We start from the raw sequence: 21,131 nt of genomic DNA, 5'->3' as shown, positions 1-21,131 counted from the left end.
GAGAGGAGTGTCATCATTCAATTAATTTCAACTTTTTCTTGATTCAAAATAAGTATGTTTTGGTCATAGTTGGCCTTAATGAGCAAAACTTGTCACTTTTTAATATTTAATATAAAAGTAGAAATATTTGACTTCAAAAGGGAAGGTTTCTGAGTAAGCAATTCCTGCTTTAACTCCTAGAATTCTGAATGTCCTCTTTTGTCTGAAAAGTATTAGTTATAGAGCAGATTCTAGTGTTCAAAAATACTGAAGATTCATAAAAAGAATATGTAGGAGATGCACTCTCAACAGGACCATGAAACATATTAGTTATATAAATTATATTTATTTTACAAATAAAAAAAGAATTATATAAAAACATTCAGTTTCCAGTAAAAAAGTCTTCCAGAAGTTTTATTTGGATGTAGGTTAAAAAGAAATATACATATATGCAATGTTTCAAACTAACATAGACGTACAGCATCTTAAAACCAAAGAGGCACTAGGATATAAATAAACATAAAATACAATAAAAGAGGCTAAAAGTTAGAGTCTCAAGGAGCAGTAAAATTGGAAAGAAAGAGCTTACAAAAAGATTGAAAATAATCTAAAGAAAACCAGAGGTAACATGTATCTTATGTTAATTAATGAAAATTTAAATAGAGAAACAGAATTATTATACCTCTTCATTACTACCATTTTCTCACCAATATTCAATTGATTTATAAGCGCTGCTAATTCTATCTTTAATTATCTCTTGAGGCTATGCCCTCTTTGCTCTAGAACTTCTGACTCATTTAAGTCCTCATGTATATATTTAATCTAGTATTTCAGTAGTCTATAGGAGTAATATATAGTCTTCTATCTAACCTTGACTCCCTTTATATCAATCCTATAGAGCCATAAAAGTCTTTCTTAAATTCATATCTATTCATATTGTTCTCTTGTGCAAGTTACTTCAATGGTTCTTGATTGTCTTAGAATAAAGTTAAAAAAAAACTTTTAACATAGCTTATAATGTTTTCTATTATCTAGTCTTTGCCCACATCTCAGGCTTTATGTCTCAATATCATGCTATTTTGCTGAAGCAACCTCTGCCCTCAGATGTCCTTCTTGACAATCCTATATTCAGAGTAAGTTTATCACAACCTCTTTGCACCCCAACAAACTTCACTTACATTTTTCTTATAGAATCTACCATATTACAGTTATAATTATTTGTTATATGGCTGTTTCTCTGATAGAGTGAATATCATACTCATCGCTGAATCTTTTCTACTCGACATATGGTGGATGCTTAACCACTACCAGCTGAATAAAAAAGTGAAGTCACCGACTCTGAAGTCAGCCTTCCTAGTTAGGACCTCATTTTCTTTGGATATTACTTAGACATTCCATGTGTCCATTTCTTGCACAAAAATATGTAATAATAATAGTACCTAGTTCAGAAGGTTATTGTGAAGAGTAAGTTTGGTGTCTTTACTTAACATATATTCATTGTCCACTTGCTTTGTGTCAGCTATGTCCCCAATAACTCAGTAACATAGTAAATGAGGCCCCCCAAAATAATAATAATAAATAAGATTGAATGAAGGTAGATTGTCTATGGCTATGTCAATGAATTTTACCATAATATTTTCATTATGGAATTAAACCCAAAAATTAAAAAGGAAGCAGTTTCCCATACATACACCCCCTCCCTCCCAACTAGAGAAGTACTGTATTTGGGTATGTGGGAGGGGTTATTCAGAGAGAGAAGCAAAACGGTGCCTGTGCATAATGTGACTCTTCCAAATCATTCTGGTCCCTATAACGTAAAAGTATTTTTATAGAGACATGACCAGAGAGTGGCTTTGTGATCTTTTTTAATCTTTCATGAACTGATACCATGGATCGAAGTGATTAAATATTCTATTAGCTTCCAATTGCAAGCATCAGAGTCTGCCTGGTTTAAACAGGAAAGGTGATTTGGTAAAGAGATATTGGTTTGGTGGGGTGGGCAGTGTAACTCATTGACACAGACAACAGTAACCAGAGGGGAAGCAGAGTGGGGTGAGATGAAGAGGGTAAAGGGGGTCAAATAGATGGTGATGGAAGGAGATTAGACTTTAGGTGGTGAGCACATAATGAAATATACATATGATGTATTACAAAATTGTATGCTGGAAACTTATATAACCAATATTTCCCAAAATTTTTAATTAAAAAATGAAGTAAGGACAAGGAAGGAGGGCCATCATCCTTAAGTAACTAAATATGCTAAAGAACTACAGTTACAAAATATCTTAATAATAATCATGTGCAGTAATTTTTATTGCATATTAATTCTTAAAATATCATTGGATTTTTCATCATAATATGCTTTTCACTACTATATCAGGTAACTACACATTTTGCTTTCTTTATCTGAGGATTGATGATTCAGTGAGAACATCATTTCTATCAACATAATTATCATCAAGTGCAAAGATTCAACAAGTAGAAAAACCAATATCAGAATTTAAAGTGTTCTTAAAATTGAAATGAGGTTCTTAGGAAAAAAGAGGACAAAGAATTATTTGCTCTAAGTAGATGCTTAAATAGTTTCATTTTACAAGAAAAGATACATCAGCAAGCAATAAAAATTGAGCCAGTTAACTCCTATGGATTAATAGAAATAAATCAGATGAAATTTAAGGACATACTCTTTGACCTGTACTGGATTTTGTCCCAGTTAAGCTTACCAGTGCATTGTAAAGGACAGAACACCCACCCACTTTCTGGAAACTCATGACTGAAGCCCAAGTTTGTTCTCTAAGGATAGGACAGAGCAGATGAGATTTAAAAAGGCTTTAATAAGAAGGAATAATGATAGATCTTTAAAACTTATTTCAAGTATCGTGGTATTTGAAACACTTAAAATCATAAAAAGAGATATTATAATGAGCATAGATGTTAACACAGACCCCATGATCATTTTGTTTAAGTAATTTGATCTGCATTTTGTACAAAATGATATTGTCTGTCTCACCAGAGATTTATAGGAAGAAATCAACATATTTGCATTTGACTTTGATATAGAAACAGTAGTTTTATATGTTATTGTCTATAACTCTCTCCTCCATTATTTTCATACACCCTACTTCTCACAAATTATTGCTGTTCTTTCTCTATTTTCTATACCCAAACTTGACGGTATACTTTCTCATGATAATATCTTATATAGTAATAAAAGCCCTAGAAAAAATAAAGACAGGAAGAAAAGGAGTTGGGGGACAAAAGGAAAATTCTTTTTGATCCTCCAAAAGAAAAATAAAAACAAAGAAATATGACTTGGAGAGACTTAGCTGATTTTTTGAAATAATGGTACAAATGTTTATGTTTGGCTGATAAAATGAACCCCAATCTAAAGTGGACTTCATCAAAGTCTCCAAAATCTCCCCCAAATGTTTCTGCATTCTGTGTAATATGATGAATTATAGTATTTAATTATTATAATATGTCTTCTGAAGAAAAGAAATGAATTTCAAATGCCACAATAGGTTGATGTCTCTAGAAGGCTCTGGTATTGACCCAAGAATAAGGACGGTGGTTTGAGTGCTTGGCTCTCCCTGTTTGTAACAATCTAGTGGCTGATAAATAATGTGCCCTGTCCTGCTGAAGGGATTGGAAATAAAGTAGCCTCCACTAATTCCTGAAGAGATGAACAAATAACTTGTTGCTTACCATACCTCTGAGGTTACTCAGAACAGAGACAGATAAAGAACAAACACTAGAAAAGCCTGTTAGAAGAAGATATAATCTTATTACATGTTCTGTGATGCTGACATTTGCATAGAAGCTAGAAAAAAATGAATTTCCTAAACAATATCTCTGCAATAGAAACAGAATATCTCTTGTTTTTTAATCCTCACCTAGGATATGTTTATTGATTTTAGAGAGAGAGGAAGGGAGAGAGCGAGTGCATGCACATGACAGAGAGAGAGAGAGAGAGAGAGATCAATGTGAGAAACATCAATCAGTTGCCTCTCATAGGCACCATAACTAGGGAATGAAGCTGCAGCCTAGGTATGTGCCCTAAGTGGGACTCAAACTCACAACATTTTGGTGTACGAGATGACGCTCCAACTGACTGAGCCACCTAGTCAGGGCAGCAAACAGAATTTCTTAATGTCACTTCCTTTTCTCAGGCTTTGTGTTTTTCCTTTGCTTTATTTTTTAATTTTAATTTTAATTTATTTTTTTAGCATGATAATTCATTTGTAATTATGCAAACTAAATAAATGATAACCCCAAAGAATAGACAAGCCTGACTCAATCTAATTATTTTCAAAGACCCATGATGATAAGTTTATTTTGAGAAATACCAGCTCCAAAAAAAAAAGCAGCAAGAGCTAATAATATCTTCTTATGTCAAGTGCTTACAGAAAACACCCATTTTCATAAATATAACTATGAGGGAAAACATTTTGCATATTTTACTAAGTTCTCTAAACATGATTCTGCAATGTTAATGATTCCTTTCATCATGATTTTCCTTGCTCCTCAAAAACTAGCAAAATCCAAGAGCTTAAAATTCTGTAGCTTGCCATTTTATTATAACAATCTAAAATAAATTTAGTGTATTATAACATTGTTTATATTCTTTTAAGTGTAATTATACAAAGAGCAAATTTATATTTTTGAACTAATATGAGACTTCCTATTGAAGAAGGGGCTATACAAATATATATTTTCTATTCCAACATTCCCTAAATGTCCATTCCCTCCCATAAAAAAAAAAACCAAAAACATAAAATTGCATTATAACAAAATATCTGTGTTTTGCATCTTTATCAACATCAAAAATGTTTTGAGAACAACTGTTCCAATGCTGAGAACATGAAACTCTGTGCTGTGCTTCTGTGTTGTTGGGGAAAGGGTCCTCACGATGTGTCCTCAACAATTCTTGGCCCTGAGATAAGAGTACCACCACTCATTTTTCTTAAAGAAATCCCAATTCATTTTACTTTAAAGACATAAGAGGTATATCTGTAAGTGTGCTTGTCTCCTGCAATAAAATTGAAAATGGGTTCTGTAAGAATGAATAGGCTTACAGAAATAGGAATCCCACTATGTCATTGAGAAGAAGAGAAGCTGTGCTTGTGGTTCTCCAATAATTGGGGTAAAGATTGCTCCTACAAATCCTATTTCAGAGAACGAATAAGATGAATTGTAGACAGAAAAGTAACCAATTCAGGATTTTGTGGAAGCATTTGAACCTGTACTTGCATCTCAGGCTTACTGAGGGGCATTTGTACCACCCAGGGAGGCCCTGACTGCCAGAGAAACAGTGCCAGGGCACCCTTCATATGGTGATACTTCTAAACCACTCCCAGTCACCAGGCTGATTAGTTTGTTTGGTTATTCACGGCACAGTAAAAGATGGCAGGCTGAATTCACACACTGGGCAGACTACCCTATTTCACCAAGACATAGAGTTTTCACAAAAGACCTAGGCAAACATTTTGTGGATGTCTGCACAGTGTGTGATTGAAACAAGTTTCCCTTTATAATGATGCATCGGGGGGTGGGTTGGGATCGGGGGGTGGCCTGCAGTGTGGCCACAGGGAGGGATGAGTAAGTCCCTCTTTGTATTAGTGGGAGAGCTCATATACCAACACATTCTGCAGAGAGAAACTGAAATTGGAAGTTGCAGAGGGACAACTGAGACTTTATGGTCACACCTCAGCAGACAGTTAGCAATTACCATCATTTTCATTTGGGGACAGCAGAGGTTGAGAGTTATAGTGTATGGCTCTAAAGTAATATGATTGATGCCAGCAGATCACAGAAAACAGTCCTGTTGTACTTTATGGGCATACTGTGTAACCCTTAAGGAAGACCACACATTGGTTTAGTTTTGTAAAGAGCCAAATGACTATGGGCATGTTTATAGTATTTAATAAAGTTTATCATTTTATAATTAAGTTGTTTCTTTTAGAAAATGATATTATGTGTACAGAAATATCAAGGGTGTGAACTCAAAAGGCATTAGGTGTATAGATTATATAACCTCATATAATTAAAGGTTTTTTTAATGAATGACTACAATAACCCATAAGAAGTTAAATTTCAGTTTTAATTAATTATTGGTGTATTAGTGTGGCCTAAGGTAATAATTCCATTAAATTCTTTTAGTTTATTTTTATTCTAATTGGTGTATTTTTAAGGTTTTGATATTTTTCTTTAGTTCATTTATATGATTCTATTATTTAGTTTATTTTTAACATTCAAGAACATCTTTGTATATATGCAGAAACTATTTCAATATTTTTTGCCATTAACAAAGGAGTTAACTGGGTTTGGGGCAATAGTAAATTAGTTGTTTGGCTGATTGACATTTATTATATTCACCGATATTTGTTTAAGCCCCAGCTTTCTCTATTCCCTGCAGTCCCTTGTTCTATTCTTTGACAGCAATAGGTATCTCAAGAGAAATGTCAATATAAACAGAAGAGTCCTGCTTTCAAAGTGAAGAAGAAGGTGGGCAGATGACAAGCCTCAGATGAGAAACTAAGAGGGGTGTGATCATCTCTGAGAGAACAAATCCTGGCTCCAGTTTGTACTGTCATGTTCATTGCTGCACATTGGCACACCTGGAGAACTATAAAATGCCCTCGTCCCTGATCATTTGCAAGAACAATTAAATCAGAATTACCTGGGCTTCCTGGGGAGTATTGTGTACTACCAGATTTAAGGACCCCTGAGGGCTTAGATTACTTAGGTGACCAGGGCTCCCACTGAGATTCCATATCCCATTCTAACAGGGACAGTGAGCTGATTCGAGTTTCTTATCTAGTCAGGGAAGAGGTAGGAGGTGATGTGTCAGGAACTCTGAAAACATGTCCTGCTTCAGGTTAGAGTGATAAAGAAACCAGCAGACAGAGGTCTCACTGAAACCCACTACCACTACATTCTTGTATCTCGACCCAGGGGAGCCTGGGGTAGAGGCACATAGAAGGGGCTTTGACAGGTCTTACTCATGCAAGCCTTAACAGAAGTAGGAGAACACCTAGTGGTTTGCCAGGACTTGTAGAGAAGGTCTTTCTTCCTCTCTTCCTGAGAAATACAAGTTGTCATGGAGTTTAGTTTGTGTTTTGCCTCTGTTTTCCTCCTATTTGTGCAAGCAGTACTAAATGCAACTAATTTATTTGACAACCAGAGCAAAGAATTGTCCCCAAAATATAAGTCTTTACCATTCAATTCTTGAACAAAAAGTACAGGATTCCACCATGACCTACCTCTAGAACTATAGGAAGGTGGACATGGGTAGGAAGAGAGGAGACATGGATGGAGACAGAGCCCTAGGAGGTCACCAGCTAGCTGCAAAGTGGCAAGGCAGCAGTAGGCAGGACACAGGTGTGAAAAGCAGTAATAAAATGGGCAGTCATGGGCATAACAGAGATAGGTTTGAACGCAAGAGTGGAGGCAAAAAATTAAAAAGTCAATTCATTAAATATGCATCTAGAAACCCACAGCTGGATCACAGTTTGTATTTCCAATTCTTGCTAAATTGAAACACTGAGTGACCAGTGTAAAGCCTAGCTGGTGTGCTGTATGGCACAGTCAGCAACTGGGATGTTTTGGTTAATAGATACTACCAAACAACTGAATTCTGCATCAGGCAGCTTGTGCAGGTCGGGCCTCAAGTGGATTATAGACTTCAGTTGGTTGAGGCAATTGTTTTATTGTTTGCTTTACTTAGAAACTGTGGGTCTTCTGATTCTGAGTCAGCATTCAAAAATTAATTTTATGTTCTTTTCATCACCAAAACCCACTCAGAAACAGGCACTGAGAAAGTGTTGTAGAGGATAAACAGCTTAAAGAGTCTACATTTGGAAGGGAAAAGAGGTGAAAGATTTGTTGTTAAAGTTTTAATTTTTAAGAGTGCAAAACTGTTAAGCCTTATCTCCCTAATGAGCCTGACTTGTGAGCCTCTTGAGGCCAAGGCTTGTGCCCTTTCTGGTCTGTGTTTCCCTGAGACCACGCTTACACTCGGCATGTGCTGGGACCCTGCTGTGGTCACTCAGCCCATGCAAGGTCCGTGTTGTCGGTCAGCCTATCTGGAAAAAGGTCAGAATGACTCCTTGGCCTGTGTCAAAGGAAAATAAACAGTTCTCAAGCAAAAAGAAGTCCTTGCTTCTTAGTATTTGTACATATTAGCACTATATGTTGAATAATACTTGTTGTATTTTATTAAGGCAATTGTAGGAATATATTTATTTTCATTGCTTCAAATGCACAAGCCAGAAAATGTCATGAGGCAGTTTTTATCCCTCACAAGTACTTTTCTTTTCCTTCCATTCATCAGCTAAAACATGCTGAGAAACCACAACACTCGTAGAAACCGACAAAAATCAATACTCCTTCAACTCTTCCTCTTTTCCTCATTTATTCAAGCCGTGTAGTGGCCTTTTCTCTCCTGCCTAATTCAATCCATGTATTAATTATATTATTTTCTTCTCAGTACATCTTGTCACAATACTGTGAATAAAGCAGCCATCAACAGTAAATGCTGTTATTCATTTGCTCCCACTTAAAAAACAAACTTTGACTCACGTCGGCATCCCAGGGCTGCAGTGTATCTGAGCAAAGCTCATTTCATGCCTATTCCTCTCTTCTGCCTTCCCAGAGGCCCCCTCATCTTGTCATTTCCTAGACTTGGATTAAGCAATCTTTCCTCAAAATATGGCCTGCTATTACAATTTTTAAAATATGCATGGAAGTTATTGATTACTCCAGAGCATCATATGCCCGGGTCCAAAGAACTGAAAAGAAACCTAATATGAAAGGCACAGAATGATGCATCCTTCTTTGTCTTCCTATGTCTATATAAAATGTTTATGAATATTATTCTAGTTTGAGAATAATTACCACTTGCTGATGTTCTTTTCTTAGCTATCGTGTTAATCCTACTGATAATAGCTGGTGTTTATTGAACACTTCATATATGCCAGGCATTATACTAAGAGTTTTATTGGGGCCACCTCATTTTATTCTTAAAACACATTTGTTACTTCATCCTCATTTTACAGAAGAGATTAGATGGCTAATTCAGGTAATTATAACCTGAGATGTCTGACTTCAGAGCCAACAGGCCTAACCACTATCTTAACCTGCCTCATTCTGAGTAAGGTTACTTAAAGTTTAATAGTTATTTAAAAGAAGTACATGCAATTAAAAGACAACACAAGACATGCTTTTGGTCACAACCCTATGTGTTGATAGAGATCTAGGTTGGATTGGGGCACTTAAGAGCAATCTATGACCTTGAAAAATTATGCATTTGGCAGAAAGCTAAAGGTATGTTTAAAGCACTTTTATGAAAAATGATTTGCGATGTAGACATTTAGCTGATAAAAATATGTTTAGTTTGCTAAAAACATCATTATGGGTCACCTTTAAAGAGTCTAAAACACACAGATGTCAGATTATATCTGTCACCAGCTGTCAAAAATGATTTCTATCAACCTAAAATTGTCAAGGGATTGTTCCAAATCCAAATAATCTCACAGAGTGCTAATGTTGACACTAGGATTTCTGCAACAGGAGGTGTATGTAGAAGGAGACATACTGTTTCCCAGCTCCCTCCTGGTCCACATCAGGCTTGGAAGCAGGGAGTGAAGGTCAGGAACATTTCTGACTTGACATGGATCCAGTGCAACCATTTTCACATGAAAGCAGTTACCTAAGCTCTGTATTGCACTGATGATGTCCAAAAATATTAGAATTCTATCTGTTCTTCTCTACTTGAGGCACTTAGAAGTAACACAAAAGCAACTCCACAAAAGCAGAGGCTTCTAGGACTGCACAATTAATAAGCAAAGAGCTACCTAGTACTGCAGAAATATTGGGGAAAGAAAATGAAAGAAATTCACAGGAGAAGGTGAAAGTCAAACCCTGGGTGTGAGGCTATAGCACAAAGAATGGTCATTGCAGGCTGCTAATGGGTCCATGGTTTATTCTGGGGTAAATGGGAATGTTCTAAAATTAAGACTATGGCCACCCTGCACAACCATATAAATATTCTAGTCACCGAATTGTAGGGTGAATTTTAAGGTATATAAATGGTATCTCAATAAAGCTGTTTACATAAAGAAAAAAAGAAGGAGAGGAAGAATGTCTAAAAAAAAAAAAAAGAAACCACAGAATGGGCAAGGGAAAATGATTAAACACAGAATAAAGACAACAGTAGTTTCATGACAATGACACATGTATTCTTATCTGTTCCAGCATATTTTAACACATCCTTTTAAGGATGAGGAGATGGATTATTCTGAATGCTCTTCCCAAATGGGACCTGTTGTAGTAAGTGGATTAAAAACATCCATCTAAAATGGTCCTTTTCATTCTACCTTTAAGGATAACAAATATCTTCACTGACATGGAATGTGAAAACTCAGTCCTAAGGCAAAGCCAGAAACAATGCTGATGTGATATTTCTAAACTAAATATCAAGATGAGGCAAACTGAGTAGTTTCTAATCCCTTAGGAGAGTTGGGTTTCATTCATAGTTATTGGAATCAGTAATGGCTGTTTTGAAAAGCAGAATCTAAATGAGGGATGTTAAAAATAGTTAGTACTAACTACCAGAGTTGAGTAATAACACATTCTTTTAAGAAGCTGACCCCTCTCCCCACACCCCCTAAATGCAGGGGCCCCAATTGTCCAGAGTGGCTCCTTTCTCTAATTTATGTAAAGATACTGCACAGGCCAGCAGTGACACTGTTAAATGTGAAACCGGCAGAGCCAGAAAGTATGACTTGTCTAGAATATATAAATATTATTTATGTCTGGCATAAATGAAGGTTTCTATATCTTGTACCATATTTGTTTTTCAAATTCAGAACCCCTTTTACAATAGGTATAAAACAGTCTGATCAATCAGCAAACAGAAGGAATCTTTAACCTCAGAGGTAGTTTAATTTTCAAAACTTGTTTAGCCCCCTTGCTGATTTCCCAGACAAACTATTACCAAATCGTCAACTAATTTTCTGGAAACATCAGACTTCAATGCATTAGGAAGAAAATTAGCAGATTGGACTTAATTATTACACCTTATGAAATTATTACTAATGGTGACATTAAATGTTGTTAGAAATCTAAAAGAAATGTCTTTCCTCTGAACTCTAAACTTGATTTCCAAATTAATATTCATTTTATATCTTAACAAAATAAATAAATAATTATATATATATATTGCGCCAGGGGCAGAGTTATCAGAGAAATAAATCTCAAATACTTTTAACAAGCAACGAGACTGAAAACACTATTAGAGCTGACAACAACTTAGGTAAAATGGAATTAGCTGTCTCTACCAGTCAACATCTTGTCCTCAATCTCTGCTGATAAAAGAAGTAATTTTTAGAATGCATTAGATAGCTTTAAAAGTTTGAGTTAACATTTAAGACACTATTTTTCTCCATTTCCTACTTTATTACCAAATTGGACATGCATTTCAAATTTCCAATAAGCATTATAAATTAAAATTATTAATTTTCTAAGATGCAGATAACTTTTTTCTTTCATTTTACCACAGACTTCAGCATATAGTTCAATAAGTGGTATTTACTAGTTTATTCTTACATATGTTTCCTTTGTATTTTAATTTATTGCATTGTAGTATGAATTAGGTTTCATTATACCTCATGACATTATTGGGTATTATTAACATGTCTAAATGTAGGTAATGAAACGGAGAGGTCATTGCAGGCCCAGAGTCATGCAGATTTGACTTCTAGTGCATGGTTGGTTTTTCACTACTCCCACTCACATTAGTATTTTGTATTCATAGAACAGCAACTACAACTTATAATAGTAAACTACATTTGCAAGGAGTTTATTGTGAACATATATAGTTTGCTTGGTTGCTTTGTTTTCACTTTGTATACATTTATTTTTGTTGATAACTGTAAGTGTTGAATATTTCCACTTTGGTAAACAGGTACAGAGGCCTCAGTCAACCAGCACCCTCTGGCTAATCAGTTAGCATTAGAAGGAGCAGTTAGATGTGCTAAGGCCTTTTCCTGGGGCTTCTGGAAAAGAGAATTCTTACTCTTTCTCTGTATATTTTTACAACTATTTGGGGGAAATCTGGGTGAGAATGGGGGCAGTTCAGAGGAAGCAGGGCTGAGAGGTAAAAAAGAAGAAATACAGTCAAGGGGATACTTAATTTAAAAAACAAAAACCCCCACACTTTTGTAGTGCTTACAATGGGCTAGGCACAGTTTTAAGCACTTTACAAACATAATTAATCTAATCTTCTTAACAAACTTATAAAGGGGATACAATTATAACCTTGACTTCACAATTGAGGAAATTGATGCACAGAGAAATTAAGAAACTTGCCTAATGTCATACAGTTAATAAGTGATGGAGCAGGAATTTGAACCCAAATGATCTGACTTTAGTTTATGTGCTTAGCCACTATGCCAGGCATGTACTTGGAGCCCTTGCATCAGCAGTAAGGTAATACATACTTAAAATTGGGTTTAAAAAAATGAAGGAAGGAAAGAAGAAAGGAAGAAAAAAATAAATCCTTGATTTTTTGCATTTGCTGACTTCCCTAGCATAAATATTCTCACTATGGCTAATTTAAAGCTATTAACATAACATCATCTGGTTAAAAAAATTCCTAAAAATTTAATAATTAAATAGTTGGCATAAGCCAGCTGCTCTAGAATACCACAGGAGCTTACAGCAAATCTCTCTATTTCTTTAAATTTTAATTTTAAAAAAGATTCTATTTATTTTTAGAGAGGGGGAAGGGAGGGAGAAAGAGAGAGAGAGAGGAACATCGATATGCGAGTAAAACATCCATCTGTTGCCTCTCGCACATTTCCAACCAGGGACCTGACCAGCAACCCAGGCCTGTGCCCTGACCCAGAATCGAACTGGTGACCTTTGGTGTCACAGAATGATGCCCAACCCACTGAGCCACACCAGTTCGGGCAGTTGCTCAAATTATTAGTGATAATTGTATTTCATATTGTTGACCAATTTTAAATAAACATGCACAACTGACTCACTTAAAGATCCCTGTGTTGCAACAGCTGTATATTAGATCACGAGTATAACCAATCTTAATTCCTTATTTACATTATGTTTCCTAAGTAAAATTAAAAGAAATCCTATATAAATGTAAATATTAAGCTACTGACATTGCACATTTTTCTACTTTTCAGACAAAGCCAGTAAAAAAATGTATATACTTTTCACATATCATATTTTTAATCAGTCTATTTGATATACTCCCCCTACCAAACACACCCAGTTGCCTTGTTTTTTTAAACTTAGGCAACTCCAAATATCCTAGGGATTAAAAAAAAAAACACCCACTTTTATCTTCCACTACAAAATTTCATAAATACGCTGGTTACTTTCTTCCTCATGGAAGACATGAGCCAATATGCAGCTGGTTATAATGCAATTACTTTTGAAACTTAAATTCTTACTTACAGAAATACTTTTATCCTATGATAATATTTAGTGATATATGATAAAGAATAAAATGGAAAAGATATATTTTATATAAGGTAACATTATACAGTTGTCTATAACATCTGGGCTCCACTAGTCAATTTTTGATGATTTTTAAAGAAAACAGAAAACTCATCACAATAAACAGCTGAATAATGCTTCAATTTATCTGTGCTAACAACCAGCAGATAGTTTACTAGGAATTACAATCTAGGAGCAGAAGCTAAATATAAATACTGTACTCAACATTTCTATTTACCTGTTGACTAACCTAGGCTATTCAATTTCAATTTATGTTTGAAACACTAGATGCCGAGAGGAAAATATTCCAGCATAGTTCCCCCAAAAAGTGTCAAAATGCTCGAAGCAAGTAAATAAATACACTGATATGCTTTCAAAGTGGTTTTCGAAAACATTTAAAATTTATCATTTTTGTTCATGAGGAATTAAAATAAATGCACCAGTAAAGAGGCAGTGATGGGTGGATGGGGGATGGTGGGGGCAGTCCCCACGTTGGCACTGAAATGAGAGCACTTCAATCATACATGACTTATCCATTAACTACAGTATTGTTACCTGCTCAGATCTGTTCTGATGCTGGTACTGGTGCCGGGAAAAAGTATTACAGGAAGAAGCAATTTTGTCCTTTTCAAATTGTTTCTTCACTCTGGCCAAACCACCAGGCACTGTGCACATGCCTGATTCCTCCATCACCTAGGATCATTTAAGAAAAAGGAAAAATCAGCTTTATATTTTCTCAGGATAGGATTCTCAAGCTGCTTTTTAATATTTGACAATTATTGATGGGTGATATACTTAAAAAGATTTTAGTATTTACAATTATCTCAGTAGACTCTTTACAGAATCCCGTAATAAAAATAATCTCTTATGTTATTTTCTCATTTATCTGCCTTTTGATAGAAGTTAGAAGAATATTCAAAATATTGAGTTAATTTTACTTATATCAGATTTTGATATCTGGAAATTAGAATTATTAGAATGTATTTCTCTAATAATACACAGACTGGTAGAAATTAAAATAATAGATTCAATTTTAACCCAATAAGGTCATCATTAAATCCAAAATGATATAAGTAACACATTAAGCATATTAAAAACATTTGATTCACTCCAAAATATATTTAAATAATCAAGGATGAACAAAACAGCCTCAGAGTATCTCGTATACAAAAATATTATACCAGCAATAATACTAGCTACTTAATAATAGTGCACAGTAAACTGCTATTTATGTTCTTACACATATTTTGTCATCTGATGCTTCTCCATATTCTGTGAGATATGGACACTTATTATCTTGATTTTAAAATGAGGAAACTGGGGTTTGGAAAAGTAAGGCAGCTTGCTAAGTTCTCACAGCTCGATATGTGTCGGAGCAGGAATTTGACTCATATCTGTCTGTCTTAATCCTTATAAATTTTAAATGACAGGCAGAAAAACAGCAGGTCTACAACTCCAGGACTCAGCTCTTAGCACTGGTATGTGAGAATAGGTGGGGGTGGGGTGGGGTTAAGATGATAAGGATTTTAGTCTATAACTGGCACTTCATAGATGAGGGTGTCTATTTCAATAGACAATATTTGGAACAACTTGTAAAACACTGAGGAGTCTTGTCATATTTTATGCAAAGTGCTATAACTCAGGGCTTTGGTTTTAAAGTTCAGCGCAGTCCCCAGCCCAGCAGGCCCTCAAGCCCAGATGGGAGAGGCAACTCTCAAGCAAACAGGCCCATGCCAATCTACCCTCCTTTAGGTCTTCTTAAACCTGGAAGGAGACTCAGCAACACTTCAGACCACAGTAGGTCTCCTGAGGTCTGGTCCTGTCCTGACGTAACCTTGGAAGGCTTGAGACGTGAAAGTAACGGGATGCCCTGGACGCTGGTGAGCTGAGGTTCCCGTGCCATGGACCGTGGGCTTCTGTGCACCTGGAATCTTTACCCCCATATGTAGTCTCTCCCTCAGACAGATACTAATACAGCTACTGTCTTGGGGTCTCTCATATTCTAAAATATTGGAGACTAAATTAATACCCAAAATTATCTAAATTCGAACACATTTTCAAGTGGTTGCTTTATTAAGTTCATAACCTTTCCTCAATTACATGGACTGTTAAATAGTTAAGAATATGCACATTGGCTCTGTGGGAAGAAGGAATAATATTGTACAACTATATGTATTAAATATATAGTTTATCAGATTCTGCAACAAACTTCATGGATACATCCTGGTCAATTACTGCCATTTGATTCCTGTTAAAGTCATGGAGAGGTATGGCATCCCTTTTGAAATTTAAGATAATGAAGGGGAAGGGTGAATTAAAGCTACAATTTTTTAAATCCACCTGCCATTTAATTTACATAAGTGGCCTTCCTCAGTTGATCATATATAGAAAATACAGGGTGGGGTAAAAGTAGGTTTACAGTTGTGAGTATGGGAAACACAAAGTTTATTCTTGTGTTATTTATTAATTACTTTATTATTTGGTCAAACATCCTGCGAAAAGACCCGGGTAAAAGCGCACATCGCTTCTCCACCCCTTCACACCTCCAGGTCTTGAACCCTGACACCTGCCTCCTCATGGAGGGTGACTCTTTGCTCTTGTCGCCAGATTCAGACGCGGATTGCTAACGAAAAGTACCTAAGGACCCACAAAGAAGTGGAGCTGCTCGTAAGTGGTTTTTTCAGGTAGGTGGTATTCTAGACACCCTGGCTGGTTTGGCTCAGTGGATTGAGCGTCGGCCTGCGAGCTAAGTGTCGCTGGTTCGATCTTCCAGTCAGGGCACATCAGAGAAGGAAAACTCTGACTCCAAAAAACCTCCGCTGCCTTGCGGCATACCTCTTCAGGGGAAAGGCTAAGGGAGTAAACCGGGACAGAAAATCCGGAGCCGGAGTCCCTAAGGCGGTTTGACGTTGTAGTCAACACCGGCAACTCCTGCGGCGCACCTGAAGCCAAGCTGTATTGACTCCGTCTTTCCCTTGGACCCTTCAGCTGCGAAGAGAGGGGGGGTCTGCTGCATGGGCAACAGCAGACCCTCCATATCACCCTGCCCAGGCTCTGTAGCTTCAGCTTCACTGGAGAGGACACTCCAGCGTCATCGCAAGATGTCGATTCAACACGGGAGGAGACAGATACCGTGTCACTCCCGAGTCGGACTGCACAACCATTCTCGGCGGTGCAGATAGACTCTTAAGAAGCTACACCATCGTCTCTCGAGACGGACGGCTGCCGACGACGACGACGACGACGACTTTATTATTTACTAGTATTACAAATGTAAAGCTACTTCTGCTCCATCTTGTATATAAATATTAAATTATAGAAATTAAGGTAATTATTGTTAAGAGGAATCTTACTCTTTCCAACAAGTAGAAACAATGTACAAATTATGTAAAAATTATTCTGGTAAACCCCAGTAATTATGCTAATAACTGGATACTTTCCTAGTTCCTGCCTTCTCTCAAAAATATCAGTTCCTATACTGAACAGGTTGCCTCTCATCTACTGAATGGATCAAAAAACAGATGTATTCATTTCTTTCCTTTAGCATTGTGCTTTGGAATCAGAGTAAATTACACATGCCAAAATGCATACAGCTGATTATTTTTACTAGTTTATTACCTCTATCCCTACTCCTGGTACAGATGCTGCTCACTCACTTAAGTGAGGCCAGTTCTTTAAGCTGTAGTTAGGTGGTGGTGCTAAGGATTTCTTGTTCAGCTCAGGCTGTCAGTGAAGGTTTACATATGTATGAATAGATGGCAGAATTATTCAAGGAGCATTCTGTAGCCATAAGCTGGCTAAGACTGACATCACTTCCCATGATTTTGCCTTGCTTAGCACCAAGTACTAAACATCACAGCTAATCCGTGTTCTTGTAAGTAACCAAACTCTTCCATAAATGTTTGGTAAAATTTGCCTGTGAAGCTGTCCGGTCCAGGGTTTTTGTGTGCCAAGAGTTTTTTGTTTTTTGCTTTAATTTTACTAGTTGTTATGGGTCTATTCAGCTTTCTGCTTCTTGATTTAGTTTTGGAAGATTATATGTTTCTAGAAGTTTGTTTCATCCAGGTTGTCAAATTTCTTGGCATATAGTTGTTTGTAGTAATTTCTTACAATCCTTGTATTTTTATGGTATTGGCTGTAAATTCTCTTTTGTTTCTGAGTTTATTTATTTGGGTCCTCTCTCTTTTTCTTGACGAGTCTGGCTAAAGGCTTGTCAATTTTGTTTTGATGAGTCTGGCTAAAGGCTTGTCAATTTTGTTTATCTTTTAAAAGAACCAGATACTGGATTTGTTGATCTTTTGAATTGTTCTTTTAGTCTCTATGTCATTTAATTCTGCTCTGATCTTGATGATTTCCTTCCTTCTACTTGCTCTGGGCTTTGTTTGTTATTGTTCCTCTGGTTCTTGTAGCTGTAGGGTTAGGTTGTTTATTTGAGATTCTTCTATCCTTTTTAGGTAGGCCTGTATTGTTATGAACTTTCCTCTCAGGACTGCTTTCACTGTACCCCATAGGTTTTCAGCTGTTGTGTGTTCACTTTCATTTGTTTCCAGAAACTTTTTAATTTCTTCCTTGATCTAATTGTTAATCCAAACATTATTTAATAGCATGTTATTCAGTCTCCATGAATTTGAATGTTTTTGAAATTTTTTCCTTGAGGCTGGTTTCTAGTTTCAAGCTGTTGTGATCTGAGAAGATGCTTGATATGATTTCAATTTTCTTAAATTTGTTGAGGCTTGTCTTGTGTCCTACCATGTGGTCTATCTTTGAGAATGATCCATGCGCATTTGAAAAGAATGTATGTTTTGCTTCTTTTGGGGTGAAGGGTTCTGTATATATCAGTTAAGTCTATTTGATCTAGGGTGCTTTTCAATGCCACAATATCCTTGTTCATTCTTTGATTGGAAGATGCATCCATCATTGACAATGGGGTGGTAAAATCCCCTACTATGAATATGTTGCTGTCCACATCCTTTTTGAAGTCCTCCAAGATTTTCCTTATATATTTGGGTGCTCTTATGTTGGGCGTATATATATTTTCAAAGGTTGTATCTTCTTGATGAATTGTTCCCTTAAGTATTATGAAATGTCTTTCTTTGTCTCTTTTTATGGCCTTTGCTGTGAAATCTATTTTGTCTGATATAAGCATTGCTAACCCAGCTTTATTTTTATGTCTGTTTGCTTGGAATATTTTTTCCAACCCTTCACTTTCAGTCTGTGTAGATCTTTTGTTCTGAGGTGGGTCTCTTGTAGACAGCAAATATGTGAGTCATGTTTTCTTATCCACTCTGCTACCCTATGTCTTTTCATTGAAGCATTTAATCCACTTACATTTAAGGTTATTATTGAGAGGTACTAATTTATTGCCATTTTTCCCCTTTGTACCTGTGTTCCTCTTTCTCTCTCTATCTCATTTTCTTCATCTTCTTAAAGCAGTCCCTTTAGCATATCTTGCATGTATCCAATTTAAATATTATTTCTTGCATATTATAAATGCAAATTATGCCCTACACTAGTTTTTATGGTTTTATGATATATACCCATAGTTTATGGAAAGATAAATGCCTTAATAAATAAAAGATGGTTTACTAAATATTCAGTCTTTAACCAGGTCTTTCGAAAATCAGCTTGTTTCCCCAAGAATCATTTCACCAATTTAGAACACTAATTTGTACTAAAGCTCCTTAGTGATCCAGCAGGGGGTGCTATCTAAGAAGAATGGCAGGAGATGCTGGAGAGATGCTATTTGTTTTGGAAGTGATCTAGAGGCTTGTCATTTCTTTACATCCATTCAAAATCTGTTCTGTATCTAAAATGGATTTTAACAACTATGTAAAAACTTAAATGTCATCTAGAATTGCAACATCGTTAATGAGTTTGGCACAGTCAGCTTTGTCTCTAAATAATTTTTTTTTTAATGTTAAGAGTAGCTATTTTAGAATACCACCCATTTTAGCTATTCTTTTTCTTTTGGTTAAATAAACAATTTTGCTAATTTGGTGATTATAATTATGACATAATATCTTTATATTCCATTAAGCTATAAAGCTGCTACTAATAAAATGACTCATCGACTCCTGTGGAGTGAATGCCACAGACTATGGAACAGAAATTCTTTTGAATGTGGCTTTATTATGCGTTGGTTCTAAAAATTGGTGGTCTTACTGAATTCTGCTGTTTCATATGATAATAATTGGTTTAGCAGAGTCCCTACATTGCTAATCTCCCTAATTTCTATGTTGATTAACCTACACCTAACAGATTTAGTAGATACAGAGAAATGAGAAAAGCAAAAGAAATAATACTGCCAGTGAACTTAAATGAACTATTCATGAGACCAAGGAGGGAGGCATGCAAGCTCACATTATTAAAATTTGAAATTAATTCCCAACCTTTCGGAGGAGAATAGCTATAGGTTAAGTGATAACGATGGGAATAATAACACATTTATACAGTGCCTTACGACTTACACATACATTATCTCTTTGACTCCTCACTAAGCCCCTCTGTGGTAGATGGTTATTCCCATTTTTCAGTTAAGGAAACTGAAGCTCTGAGAGAGGTTAAGATAGTAGCCCAAATTCCCACAGTTAACGAAAAGCAGAGCTGAAGCTTAACTTCAGATCCTCTGAATTTGAGTCACACTATTTCTGTGTTTTTCCAACTTTATCCTATTGTCCAACAGTGTTCTTATATTGCAACATGAAGAGGGTAAGTGAAGAACAGACAACAAGCACATTGTCTAATACAAGACCACCAGGAGCTGCTTACATTGGCAGAGAAGCTGCGGCAGTCACCCCTGGCAACAGCTTCTTGGTACCTCGCCATCCGCTCCTTCAAAGACACCACCTCCTGGAGGTCTGACACACCCTCAGCCAACGCAGCACTGTCTTCTGCAAATCCACTCGCAGACTTATTAGGGCCAATGGTCACTGAAAAGAAATGCAGCATGCTCAGCTGTGTGTCAGGCTTTGCAAAGAAAATAGCATACCTGAGGAACACTGAAGGCATTTAAAATATCTGGTCATAAAAGAGACTGCAACATCTCACAATATTCTCAATGTTTCACTGTCATCCTCTTTTCTTCAAGTGTCAGGCAAAGCTACAAAATGCCAATACAGGAGCATATCCTTATACAAACATTAAAAGAAAATATTATCCCCATTCCTACTCCTGAAATTATTCTGATGAGAAATAGTTATTTCGTAAGAGATATGTAATGTAATTACAAACATTCCTGAAACACTAATGTTGGATTTATGCAAAATGCTCTCTAAGAGCATTATGTCATTTACTTCTCTAACAACCTCCTAAGATAGATGCTATTATTTTCTAAAATTCATAGGTAAGGCAACAGAGAGTCAAAGTTAAAAAACTTTTCTGTGGTAACACAATTAACAAGTAGTAGATTTAATCTGATTGATTTGATTGGTCAGTTGAACTTAATCTTTAGCAAATCTAAAAATTGTTTTCGTCTCTCTCCACCTCCCACCCCTCAAGGAGATAGATCTAGCTAAACTATGTAAACCCTAAGAGAATTATAGATTGTGGTTATTTTTCTTTTCTTCATAAAAACGTGTTAATAAGAAAGAAATAACAGTCTTATTGGAAAAAGTTTTGTTAGTCACCCATTT

The 21,131-nt window shown here is 36.0% G+C and overlaps 1 protein-coding gene across 3 annotated transcripts in view; it reads right to left on the bottom strand.

Moving 5' to 3' along the window:
• The window catches only part of XIRP2 (xin actin binding repeat containing 2), a 73,147-nt gene that overhangs the window by 31,594 nt on the left and 20,422 nt on the right, over positions 1 to 21,131 (bottom strand). For all 3 annotated transcript variants that reach the window (XM_090280471.1, XM_090280475.1, XM_090280480.1), the window contains 2 exons: positions 20,269 to 20,429; positions 14,056 to 14,193 (listed from right to left, as the gene is read on the bottom strand). In XM_090280471.1, the coding sequence (XP_090136597.1) occupies positions 14,056 to 14,193; positions 20,269 to 20,429 (299 nt within the window). The remainder of the gene's footprint in view (positions 1 to 14,055; positions 14,194 to 20,268; positions 20,430 to 21,131) is intronic.

Source organism: Furipterus horrens, unplaced genomic scaffold, assembly GCF_987537825.1.
Source record: "Furipterus horrens unplaced genomic scaffold, mFurHor1.1.pri manual_scaffold_1, whole genome shotgun sequence".
Classification (NCBI taxonomy): domain Eukaryota; kingdom Metazoa; phylum Chordata; class Mammalia; order Chiroptera; family Furipteridae; genus Furipterus; species Furipterus horrens.
The sequence above is the reverse complement of the archived record's forward strand: the minus strand, read 5'-3'. Positions and strand labels throughout refer to the sequence as shown.